The sequence below is a fragment of the Nicotiana sylvestris genome, chromosome 2, assembly GCF_000393655.2.
Source record: "Nicotiana sylvestris chromosome 2, ASM39365v2, whole genome shotgun sequence".
Classification (NCBI taxonomy): Eukaryota; Viridiplantae; Streptophyta; class Magnoliopsida; order Solanales; family Solanaceae; genus Nicotiana; species Nicotiana sylvestris.
Window position 1 is genome coordinate 140,728,969 of NC_091058.1, and position 13,257 is coordinate 140,742,225.

The following is a 13,257-nucleotide window of genomic DNA, read 5'->3' on the forward strand; positions in this document are numbered from 1 at the left end:
TTAAGACGTTATAACTATTATGCCCTTTTGTTCCATATAAAATGAATAAACTTTCCTTCTGAATTTAGTGTACGTTTTTTAAGTTCTTGAAAATAGTTTATTACGTTACTAATTAGTTTTATGAGATAATTTATTTTATAAGAAAAACTATAATATACTTTAGTTCGTAAATAGCATAAGTTTAGTGAAACAAAAAATGTTTTCAACAATAGAACAGAAGGTTTTTTAATTAGAACAAGTAAAAGCTAGACAATGTTATTTGTGCAAGTTCATTGATTTTTATGTTATAAATCGTTGGAGTGTTGGTGGCATAAATTTGATTCCTTACTTTAGTTTCGTTGCATGTGCTTGTTGACACAATTTTTATGTTATAAACGGTGTTCGTCTTATTTTAGCTTCTTTTTATCCATATTAGTTAGGCGTATTTATAGCGATATACTTTCCGTGGAATCCCGCAAATTTTCTAATTGGTGTAATCGATAATCGAATCGATAATCGAATCGATAAGCATCAAAAATCGAAAAATCGAAATCGAAAAATCGAAAACCTTATTGAAACGATAAAGATAAATATATGTATAAATTGATAATCGATAAGTAATTATCGATAAGGATCAAAATCGAATCGATAAATCGAATGCATACCCCTAAATGAGAGAATGAGAAAGAAGAAAGAAGAAAGAACTAATAAGAAACAAGAAAGAAGAAAGAAGAGAGAAATGAAAATTTGAATGAGTATGATTTTTGAAAATTTTAATATTACCAACTACTTTTGTTATTCTTAATTTGACCCCAACTCCTTTAATTACACGTTTTCTTCCGTGTAGACTTGAGAAGTCTTTTTTACCTCATTTTTTCCAAATAACTGTTAGAAAACCGAAGCAGTGCCGCCGCCTTCAACTCCGAAATGAAATTCTTCATCGGAAAGGCCTCTACTCTTCACTCTCATCATCATCAATTTCTGCTTTATATAATTTCACCTCAATCAAATTATATAAACAAATATTATCCCAATTTTATTACAAAGCGGTGGCTCAATACTGGGACCGAGTCGACTCAATCCGAGTTCCCGGGACCCAACGCGTACGAGCTACTAGGTGTATCCGAAACAAGCTCTTTTGCTGAAATCAAAGACTCTTTTCGTAAATTGGCTAAGGAGACTCACCCTGACCTCCTCCCTCTTTCCACGCCCAATTCCTCCTCTACTTCCAAGCAATTCGTTGACATACTTGCTGCTTATGAGGTCATGCATTTCTTCCCTACAATTTCCATTTTTTCAGTCACATTAATCTTTTCTCTTGTTTTTTTCTTTTTAATTTTTTAAATTGTTTTCTGCCCCAGTTTACTTTGTTATCAGGATAAATATAATTGTTGAATTGTTCTTAGTTCAATTCAATCAATGTGCAATATTTGTTATTAGGTAGAATTAAGGATATAAAATACGTAAAGTAAAAAAAATTGAGATGTTTAAGGGTAAATTTCATGGATGGTCACTCAACTTTCACTTATTGAACCAAAATTACCATACTATGTTTTGTAACTAAAAAGTCACTCAGCTTTATCCAACTATCATCAAAGTCACTAAACTACTTTTTGTAACAAAAAGGTTACTCAACTTTGCTTAAATACCACAGGAAGTCACTAGGAGAAAAACAAAGGAGACGTTTTCTAGGATATTTAGGCAAAGTTTAGTGTCTTTTTTATTACAAAAATTATTTAGCAACTTTTGTGATACTTGGGCAAAGGTGAATGACACACAAAATAGTTTAGTCACCTTGGTACAATAAAATGAAAGTTGAGTAACGGTCCGTGAAATTAACCGGATGTTTAACTTCGCCTATCCTTGCAAAGTATATTTAGTTCCAGGTCTGGATAAAAGAGGAGCATTGTGGGCGAGTAAAAATACGAATCAATGGAAAATTAACTTCGTGAACAGAGTGGAGTGGATGCAGATGACTTGTATATAACTGATTTAGCCAGGTTGGAATTAAGGAGTACGAAAAAATTGGGATATTTAAGAGCCTCAATTTTTATGTTGATTGAAAGTTTAATTGAACACGAGAGAAATATAAGCATAGTCTTTGTTGCAGTTTATTGCTTAATTTAGGACCACATGAGCTAAGCTAGACTATGATTTGAATATCAATGTGTAAACTGCTCTGTTGGCTATTACTCCTTTCGTTTCATATTAGATGAGGTACTTTTCTTTTTAGTCTGTTTCAAAACAAATGACACATTTCTAAATTTGGAAATAATTCAACTTTAAACTCTTCATTTTACCCATTTACCCTTAATGAAAAGCTTTTATAGCCACACAAATGTCATGGCCCCACAAACCTTTTACCCCTTAAGCTTTCAAGACCACAAGTTTCAAAAGTCTTTTTTTTTTAAACTCCGTACCGAGTCAAACTACCTCATCTAATATGAAACGGAGGGAGTACAATTTTTTTTGTCTTGTTTTTGGGATCTTCCAAAAACAACCTCTCTGCTCCCTCGGTCTTCTTGAGCCAAGGGTCTTTCGGAAACAACCTCTCTACTCACTCGGGGAAGGGGTGAGGTCTGCGTACACACTACCCTCCCCGGACCCCACTAGTGGGATTTTACTGGGTCGTTGTTATTGTTGTTGTTGTTGTTGTTTTTGGAATCTTCCACATTTATCATGGTATATCCATTTTAATGCTTGTAAAAGTGATCCCGAGCTGTGAAAGAAAAAGGGCCATGATTTAAAGCAAGCACGCTTTCTCGGGGAGAATGAAATGAAGTGAAATCATGTTACTATACGGACATGGACGCCATTATGAATTCTTAGTTGATTCAATAAATCAATATCCTAGAAGTCCTCTAGAAGTTTCGAATTATTACAAAAATGACATTTAAACATGTACAAAAATGACATTTAAACATGTACAAAAATGACATTTAAACATGTGCACATTTAACATCCTAGTCCTCTATGTAATACTATACTGCATGCATATGGTGGACTATATGGCTCGAGAGGAACAAAAGATGCTTTGAAGATGCATCCAAATGTGTGCTCTAGTGGTCAAAGAAGTGGGTTAGAACCATGAGTTTTCAGGTTTAAATTTAGTGGAGGCTTAAACACGAGGTGATTTCTTCTTATCTGTCCAAGCGTTGGTGGATAGAGTTACCCGACATCTATGCTTGTGGGAGGTAGCCAGTACCCCGTGGAATTAGTTGAAATGCGCACAAACTGGTCCGGCCACCACGGTTATCACAAAATAAAAAGATGCATTGAAGATATTGCTAAGTCAATTCTTAAGATAAAGGCTAATTGTATATCTTTGTTTTGCTTTGGTGTAGAATGGAACATGTAAATGAGGCTGAAGTAGTTCTACAGCTACTAGAATTGGTACAGGATAGTTGGGATTTTTTGCTGGTTTTTTGGGTACTCTGCTGATGTTGTACAATTTTAACAGCACATCCTTTGTGGTGGATTATATATGAGATTACTTTACCTTCTCCAACAAAAAAAAGAAAAGTGAAGGGTAATATCTTTATTTACTCGAAAGAATACTGGTATTTACTTGGATAACAAATGGAATGCAGATTCTATCCGATTCTGAGAAGAGAGCGCATTATGACCAGTACCTCTCAGCTCGAAAAACACTTGTTCATGTGCATTCTAGACAAGGTTCAAAAATGTGCATGTATGAATCATATAGCACATCAATCAAGGAGATGGAAGTTGTTGAATGGTTAAAGTGGTATAGACAAACAGTAAATGACATATTGGCTGAAAAAAGGGTAGTATCTGGATCAGGCTATTTTGATGCACTGGAAAGAGATTTCTACTCAGCATTACATTTAGCATTCTACGGCCCTGAAATTGAGTCAGATCTCCTTCCTGAGTGTTTTGAAGCTGAGGAGAGATCAGTATATGAAACAGCTGAGGTTCTGCACCTGGTGTTCGGGCGAGATCTTTTTGGGATGGTCTGTTTCGCCAAAAATGTCCCCGAACTGTCACATGCTTCTAGGGAAAAACTAACATCCTTTACGCCGGGCTTGGGTCATTCCATTGAGAATCTCCCCATGAAAATGCATCCGGAGACAGCTCATACTGGTTCTGATCAAAGGCAATTGAGAAGTTCTAATTACCATACATCAGATGCATACAGAAACTTGGAATTGCATGTTGGAAGGAGGCTTGTTGCTGTGGCCACAAGAGTTCCACCTAGGAGTAGATCTAATGGGATACAGAATGAGGGGTTTGATGACTGCATTCATGTTTACCTCAATTCAGATGAAGTCCAAAGATTTTCTAAAAGTAACTTTATAAACTTCGGATTGAAATCTGCCGTTCCACTGGGAATGATAACAGGGTTGGGGACCAGTCCTGAAGAAGGTTCTTGCGATGTTTATGACAACAATGGCCTAAAAACCCATGTGATTATGAAGCATCGAACATTACTGGTGAGTCTAATATCATCTATTATATTCTTTAGCTTTTATCCTGTCAAATATCTTTTGCTAGAAAAAGAAGGGGATGGAGGGGCGAGTTGGTGCAATGAGCAAAACCAGTTCTTTCCCTATCTGCCAGCTGCTTATGAGAAGTAGTTGTAGATTCCTGTAAACAATGCATGAAGTTGCAAGTGTAGTTCTAAGGTCATTGTCTGAATGCAATAGAAAACTTTCTAGGCTTGCTTTCACTATGCTTTTTGGTGTTTGGCCTTTAATATGTTGGTTGGTGTTGCGGTATACCTGACTTGCAAGTAGTCATGAATTGTTTTCTTTGTCTTATGGACCATTTATGTCCAATCTAAGAGATACTTGGAGTAGTTTAGCATATTCTACACTTCTTCTACCCTTCTTTATCTTACAACCACATGCACCATGAACAAATTTAACATCCTTCCTCTGCACACAAGTGTAGGGTTTTGACAGGAGGTCTGGCTTATCTACAAGCGATGTCTTGTTGTACCTGCAAGCATTCTCCCTTTAATACTCTATGGTTGGCCAAGCATCAAGCTCGTGGTACTTCTGGTTGGATTTTGATATCATAGTTGCTGTGCTGGCAAGTCCTAGAATGGTGGTCCATAGAGTAGTTGGAGCACTCAAAGGGGAAGAGTGAGAGAGCGATCACGGCCATTCGAGATGGCAAATAGAAAACTCATTAATATAGTATAGAGTGGAAGGTATTGATAGAGTTCTTCATTGGTTTTGTCAATGGAGAAAAATGAAGCCTAGAAAGAACTGCGTGTGCGTCTAAGGTGATTTTTACGGTAGTAGTTCAATTGACATCCTTCACCTGGCATATCCAGGGGCAGGGCTAGGAATTTGCGTCTGTGGGTTCTGGATTTTAGAAAATGCAGCTTCATGGCTTCTTCACTACTGATTTTCAACATGGCATCTTTTCCAATCCTGCTTAGAAATTTTCTTGAGCCGAGGTTTATTGGAAACAAGCTCTCTACCTTCACAAGATAGGGGTAAGGTCTGCGTACACACTACCCTTCCCAGACCTCAATTATCGAAATACACTGGGTATATTATTGTTATTGCAGCTTCATGGGTTCTGGATAAATTATTTATATATATTAAATAGATTTTTTAACACAAGTACAAGGTTTGAGCTAAAGCTATTGGCATATGCCGAACCCATAAATTCATTTGTAGCTCCGGCCTTGGGCATATCAGAAGGACGTATGGTGCATAGGTCAGCTCGTTGTGTTAGCGGGATGAGAATGATAGTAGTGGCAGAGCTAGGAATTTATGCAAGGAGATTCAAAAAAATACTAGAACGTTACACTTGGGATTTGAACCTGTAACCTAAAACAATTTTTAAACCCCTTTGCCACTATACTATAATCTTACCAGATGTCATGAGCTTAGTTTATATATAACCAAAAAAAAAAAGATTCACATTATAATATTTTGGTGAAGGGGATTCAATTACCCCCTTGGCTCTACATAGCTCCGCCTAGGATAATAGGATTATGTTGGGCTTAATAGCATGGATGTGGACATGAGTTCTTTTTGGATGACGACACAAATTCAATCATGAAGACCAGAAAACTTTAATTTTGAGGGGACATGTCTACATGACACAATTGAATTTATGTTGTAATTAGGTTATGCAAGTTTCTTAAGCGTAGGCGAAAAAAGAATGTTGAAAAAATATATAATTAGATGACTATAACCGCAAAAGAACTCAGATATAATTATGTCTAAAAATTTGGATAAATGTATCCTTTCTCTTGTAGACATAGAAATTCTAGGAGTCTATTCGAGTTGCTCGGAGGCTACTCTACCAGTACCCTAACTTTGAGTCTGCTACAACCCTAAGCCACTCTTATAAAAAGGGTTACATATTACCTTAAAAAAAGATCTCGGAATTTGCGGTCATCTATGCACAAAGAGATCAAATATACGATCTCGAAATTCCATAAAAATCAAGGAATATTCACAAAGAGATCAAAGACATCAAATATTGTCTTTCTCATAGCCGCCGAAGTGATCAACAGATATTCTTCCTTTTCATGGAGATCAAATATATCTCAAGGAAGTTCGCATCATCTTACGTTCGAGAAATACGTTGGTTAATCTCTCGAATCACGGAGAACGATCTAGAGAGGAGAATCAAGGGAACAAATTGAATTGTACCCACAAAGACTCAACAATAAAATTACTCATCTTTTATGTTTGTGATTGCAATTTTTGACGTATGTCGATATTTTATTGCAAACAAATTGGCACGCTCAGTGGGACTAGTTTTGCCCTTCATCTTTTCCTCTTGGAAATCAAAAGCTACAAATTTCAAAATCAACTGATGTGGTAGCCTTCAAACAAAGAGCTATGCAGTGTTGTTAAGAATTTATATCAAGGTAGTGATCATGGGTAATTTAACCAGAGAATCGCTTGTATAGATTCGGAAAGGAAAATCCTTCTATGGATTTATGGAACTAGCAGTACTCTTTCTTGACACACAAGAATTTTTCATTTATTGGAAAGGTGGCATATCTTTGCACGTTTGTGAAATTAATTTCCAACAGATGCAAGGCAAAAAGAAATTCAAAAAGTTGATTATTCACAAGCCACACTTTGAAGAAGATTTATGTGAACAAGTCTCAAAGAAGCACTTCCTTGCGGGTCTCATCGTTGGTACTTCAAGTCTTGTCTTCAAGTTTCGGCAAGCCTACCCCCCAAACAAAACTTGAAGAAGGGGGCATTTGTAGACATCAAAATTTTAGGAGTCTTGAAATTCTAGGAGTCTACTCGGGTTGCTTGGAGGCTACTTTACCAATACCCTAACTTTGAGTCTACTCTAACCCTAGGCCACTCCTATAAAAAGGATTACATATTACCTTAAAAAAAGATATCGGAATTTGCGGTCATCTCGGAATATGCACAAAGAGATCAAATATACGATCTCAAAATTCCATAAAAATTCATGGAATATTCACAAAGAGATCAAAGACATCAAATATTGTCTCTCTTATAGCCGCCGAAATGATCAACGCGATCAAATATATCCCAAGGAAGTTCGCATCATCTTACGTTCGAGAAATATGTTGGTCAATCCCTCGAATCACGGAGAACGATCTAGAGAGGAGAATCAAGGGAACAAACAGAATTGTACCCACAAAGACGTATCAATAAAATTACTCACCTTTTATGTTTGTGAATGCATTTTTGACATATGTTGAAATTTTATTGCAAACAAATTGGCACGCCCAGTGGGACCAGTTCTGCTCTTCATCTCTTTCCCATGCAAATAGAAAACCAAAAGTTTCAAAATCATTTGTTACGATGGTCGAGTACTTCAAGTCTGGTCTTCAAGTTTCGGCAAGCGTATACCCCGACAACCCTTGAAGTTGGGGGCATTTGTAGACATCGAAATTTTAATAGATCAAGCCTATACAAAATTTGGGCTAAATCCTAAATTCAAGACACTACTCTTGAAATTCTAGGAGTCCATTAGGGTTACTTGGAGGCTACTCTATTGAAAACCTAATTTGGAGGCTACTCTATCCTATCCTAGGTCACTCCTATAAAAAGGGTCACATATTCCCTTGAAAAGACATCTCAAAAATAGAGATCATCTCGAATATCCCATAAGCTCATGGGATACTCACAAAGAGATCAAGATGTGGTCGGATAATTCTTGATAATCAAATACTTCAAGAAGATCCACAACGTACTTTCATGGATATCAGATACATTCAAGAAATTTCGCATCATCCTACATTCGAGAAATACTCTGCTCCAGCCCTCGAATCACGGAGATAATCAGGAGAGAAGAATCAAGGGAGAAATAGAATTATACGACCAATTGATTTATAAAATTTCTTTATTCTTTTGTGATTGCAGTTATTTTTCATATGTCAAAAATTCGTTGCAAATAGTTAGGTTATGCAAGTTTCTTATGTATCATAGGCCAAAAATGAACGTTGAAAAAATATATAATTAGATGACTATAACCGCAAAAGAACTCAGATATAGTTATGTCTAAAAATTTGCAATAAATGTATCCTTTTTCTGTTATATGAACCTCTGTTATCCACTCATTTATGATTTCCCAGTGTTTTAGAACGCGAAGGCATAGAACAAGACACTTTAGCTATACTGGGGCGGAGTGTAACCCCAGAAACTTTGAACTCTTAATATTTAATACTCCATCCGTTTTAGTTGTCCATTTTTGACTTTGCACTCCCTTTAAGAAAAAATAAATGAAGTATGTATTTATAATTTTACCCATAATAATGATAGTATTTTCAAAAGTCTTGGGAAATAATTTGGGGAATGAGTAGTTAATGATAAGGGAAAAATATGAAAAAAGATTGTCTTTCTTGATTTAGTATGGTGGACACTGGACAAGTAAAAGTGAAAACGTATTTTTAGTACAGTGGACAAGTAAAAGTGAAAGTTGGGAGTAGTAAAATAACATTAAGAAATAAATTAAAAGATAAATTTCTAAAAAAAATTAAAATTCAAAAAATAAAAGGTATAAATATTTATTTAACTATCTAGGCAAAATATAATATTCTAAGCCATCAAGCTCTTAATTGTAGAACAACATACTCATCGTATAAATTATAGACAAATACTTGAAAACATTTATAAATCAAACACTCTGCGGCGTTTTGAACGGGCAATCCAAGGCGTAAAGCATGCACGAGTCATTCTTCGAGTGTACTGGATAGACAACCTAAGGCATAAAGTGTCCATAAGGCGAATGCCGCACCTGTCATGGCATATGCCCCATGGGACTTTAGCTGTTCCATCTTGCGTCTACAATGTTAAGAGCTTACCTCGCCCCAAAGGAAGTCCCAGACGAGTTACAATTTTACAATTTTTTCTTTCAAAAAAATGGACTTTCCCCTCTTCATGTCTTCTCTAATTTAGTAACTTACTTCTGAACAGTTCGTTGTAGATCAACAGATTGTGTAGGAGAATAAGCACCACAAAAGATGTCATCAAGTGAAACAGAAGAAGTTTGGTGTCCAAAACATAAAGAATGCAAGAAAAAGAACATGTTCGACATGTGTGTAAGAATTTTTTGTCAGTCTCAGATACCTTAAATTTTGGAGCCATGTTTTTTTAAATCTAGCCTTGTGTACTTTCACTTCTTTGAAGCTAAGGAATAGTCATGAGAAGCCCAAGTATTTATGAGCTTCTGCTCTTAGCCATCTAAACCTCAGGGTTCCTTCTTTAATTGGACTCTGTAATGTGACTCCACAAAGATGAACTGTGGATGTACCATGTGTTCCCAGCACATTGGTGGTTTTTCCGATATGATTCTTTGGTGGGTATTCCATGGATTGATGGCTTTAATTGACGAAGTTGCTTGACTTCCGTGATGATAAATTCACTTGATGGCTTTAACTAGTCGAAAAACCTTTTTGCATAGATTCATAGATGCACGCTGCAACATCCTGTTGTAGTCCGTGCATGAACCATCACTCTTACATGTGCACCTGTCATTTGAGAATATTGTGCTTCTTAAGCTTTATGTATCCTGGGTTATATGAATTCTTCTTACCATGTGCCATACATGCAGCTCTGGAATTTGTTCTTGGAATGGCTGTCTTTCTCTTGGCTTAAGGAATCATATTCATAATTTTTCCACTTTAATTTGCGTGAGAAATTTGTTTCAGGTAAGGCACATGCACTGGTATCGATTAGGAGATGAAGTATCAACCTGTGAGTGCAGATGCCGCAGAGCTAGGCTACCTCCGAGCAAGTAAAGTCCATAACTTAACCTTTTGAGTCAATGCTCATCAGAAGTGCCAGTTTTTCTCTCTAGATTTTTGTCAAACTGTCATGGGACTTTTGTGCCTATTCTTTAGTTACAAAGTAAATGTGGAGAGGTGGGCTTAGAGATGAATCAGACTACAAAACTGGAGTTAATCTATCTTATTGAGTTGGATGGAAATGAAAAGCTGAAATGGAATGACCATTAAAGGAAGTTATGGTTTACTAATTTATTGATGTCTAGTCATCCGCTTTTAGCTTTGAGCTTGGAAAATTGCGCCTCCTGGTCAATGCTGTCTTTTTTTTTACTTACGATCGCTGCAGTCTTCCATTTTCTGTCATCCTCCCTCTCTTTTCATTTTTTTTTGTTACTCTTTCTCAGAAGGTGGAACTATGAAAGCTTATGGTTAACTATTAAGAGACAAATGGTAAGAGAACTAGTAGTTATTTTTGTGCTCAGTAATTAGGGTTTATTGTACTTTTCAATGTCATTAAGAGTCATAATTAGGCTCCTCTCCATTTATATCACAAGGCTCTGTCTGCTCTTCCTATGTTGGTACATTGGTGCTTGTTTGTTGGAAGCATAGGAACTTTTGACCACAGTGTCTATATGGTTAGCAGATCAAGTTGTTAGATTTGCTTTAAATCGGTTTTTAGTAGTTTAATGAACTACCGGCTCCTAGAGACACCAGTGGCCAAGTATAAAGTTTAGCAGAAGATGATGCCATTGGATTGTGAATTTTCTTTTTAATTCATAACTTAAAAGCCAGGAAATCCATAGAACATTGTGCTTGTGATATTCATATCAGAGTGTTCTCTGGTAAATCACTGTTTTTCTTGTTAGTTTACAAGATATAGGTCTCTCATTTTCACTTGGGTTTTTGTTTATTGATGTCATTAGTAATGAGTTTTCTCTCAAACAGATTTTGGCTATTTGAACCTCGATGTGGCATGCATGACATTGGAGGTTGGTATGTGGAGACGTTTGGAAGAGATAAGAAAGGTCGAAATGTACTATCTCAGAGGTATTGGGATGGCTTAGGGGCAAATGATCACTTTGAGAAGTAAGTGTCAGGTTATAGAAGCCTCAAACATATGAAATTAAATTCTCCACCCATTTAATGATAAGCTTATACATTGTTGCATTCTGGCAGAAACAAATTTTTGTATTTTATAAATTTTGCTGATAATTATGCTTTGATGTTTTGCATCTTTGTAAATTGATATTATTGTGACAATGTAGGATGTGTTTACACCCTGCTTGAAAAGATTAATATGAAGATCTTACCTTCCATACTTCTAGTCTAGCAGAAGCCACTCGGCTACAGCTGGTTATCTTTCTCATTATGTCCCATGAATTTGGGAAATGTCTCCAACTGTAATCACCATGTATAATCCTCATCTCTTGATGTTGCATATACGAGTTGCCATACGAAATGTTGTCGGATTATTCAGTAGGCTCGAAAACAGTATTGTGGGGTTTGATGTGCCGATATATTTTTCCATGTGCAGGAGACTGCATCCAGCAATGTACTTGCTTGCCCTTGCCTACAGGACTCTAGATATTGAAGATTCAAGGAGAAGTAAACAGAGAATGAAGGATCTTGTGGAATCAAACATATCTAGAATTCTCAGCTGGTGCAAGAGACTAGTACACTGAAACATAGTGACATTCAGCTTTATGATCATATCCTTGCTCAGCCCCAGAATTTAATAGGCAACTGTATTCTGGTGGTCCTCTGATGGTACAGATGACCACACTTGTTAAAGAATCCTCATATAAGCCTGCATAGGTTGTTGATTTGGATGGCTTGTGGATTGATGAGCCGAACACCATGAGCGTTGAACACAACATAGATTTTTTATATGCTGCAATTGAATTCAACAATCACTGTGAAGCAACTTAAAAGTGCTCTTTCAACCACCAATGAGATTCCTCTGCTTTGTATTTCCTGGTCGCTCATTTTCGGTGCTACGACCCAATGTGATATTATGTAAGGTGACACCAGTCAGCTCACTAAGGAATTGGACCTCAGTGTTTCATTATAAGCTAGTTTGGTTACTGGATGGAATGGATGGAATGCTGAAGCAACATCAATAATGATACCATGTTAACGTGAAGAGTTGCATGCTTACTGCCTTTGGTGACACTACATAATGCTAAACTATACTGCTCCTTATATCTTGGAAGCCATATGTGGATCACGACATTATGGGCCGGAAAAGGGATTTGATACCTTAAGTAGGAACCAAGTAACACCTCAAGCCAAGGGAGTGAAGCATGGTGTTAATGCAGATGGCAGCTATTGATTTTTGGGGTGATGGCTTGCATTACAGAGAGGCATTTGATCAGAAGATTATTGTGCACTTTCTGAGTTGCTGTAACTAATTTACTTATTATCCTCATACTTCTATTATTGGCATACTGGTTCTGTGATATATACATCAAATTGTTCTCCATGAATATAACAAAACGATTGGTGGTTAGTATATTTGAGTTCAATTGCACAAATCTTGTAAGCAGCTAGAAACTTTCTTTTTAGGGAGCAGTCAAGAGGTTTTAATTGTTGTTTTCTTATCTTTTTATTTAAGTAGATGTCCTTCCATTTTGTTTATTTCTGAAGTAATTACAGTGGACTTTGACTTCTTTTTTCTTTCTATATTTATTTTTACTGTTCTCATGCTAATTCTTGTAGCTAATGAATCCTACAGCATACGGATTACTTTCAGGATTGAGGGTTTTGGTATGGCATACAGCGAATACCTTTTTTTGTGTATGCTCTCTGTCCAAAAATGTTTAGTTATCTTAGTTTGTGATTATTTTTCCTTCTAGATTTAAATTAGCAAAATCCTGTGCATTCATCGGATGGGATTAGGGTTTTTTTCTCCTCAATCCAGGTAAAATGTTGACACAGAATACCGAGATCGTCACTTCCTCAAAACACAAAACAGTAGTTCCAGAGGTGATTCTTCAACCGTGAATATTAACGGATTGGGAACAAAGTATATACCAACTGTTCAAATTAGATTTTATACTAATGAACCT

At 36.4% G+C, this 13,257-nt stretch overlaps 1 protein-coding gene across 4 annotated transcripts; it reads left to right on the forward strand.

Annotated features, from left to right (window-relative positions):
- The first annotated feature begins 833 nt into the window (after positions 1-833).
- Positions 834-12,787, forward strand: LOC104231974 (uncharacterized). 4 transcript variants are annotated; one of them, XR_011405501.1, is made up of 6 exons: positions 834-1,242; positions 3,570-4,433; positions 4,894-5,446; positions 9,381-9,505; positions 10,115-10,200; positions 11,135-11,159. XR_011405501.1 is itself a non-coding variant. In XM_009785063.2 (5 exons), the coding sequence occupies exons 1-5, from the start codon at positions 907-909 to the stop codon at positions 11,869-11,871; spliced, it is 1,575 nt and encodes a 524-aa protein (XP_009783365.1). In that variant the 5' UTR covers positions 839-906; the 3' UTR covers positions 11,872-12,787. The 4 variants fall into 4 exon arrangements, 2 of the variants coding, with proteins under 2 accessions (XP_009783367.1, XP_009783365.1); XR_011405502.1 differs by having other exon boundaries at positions 9,381-9,501; positions 11,135-11,153; XM_009785063.2 differs by lacking the exons at positions 4,894-5,446; positions 9,381-9,505 and adding an exon at positions 11,724-12,787 and having other exon boundaries at positions 839-1,242; positions 11,135-11,275.
- Positions 12,788-13,257: the final 470 nt, after the last annotated feature.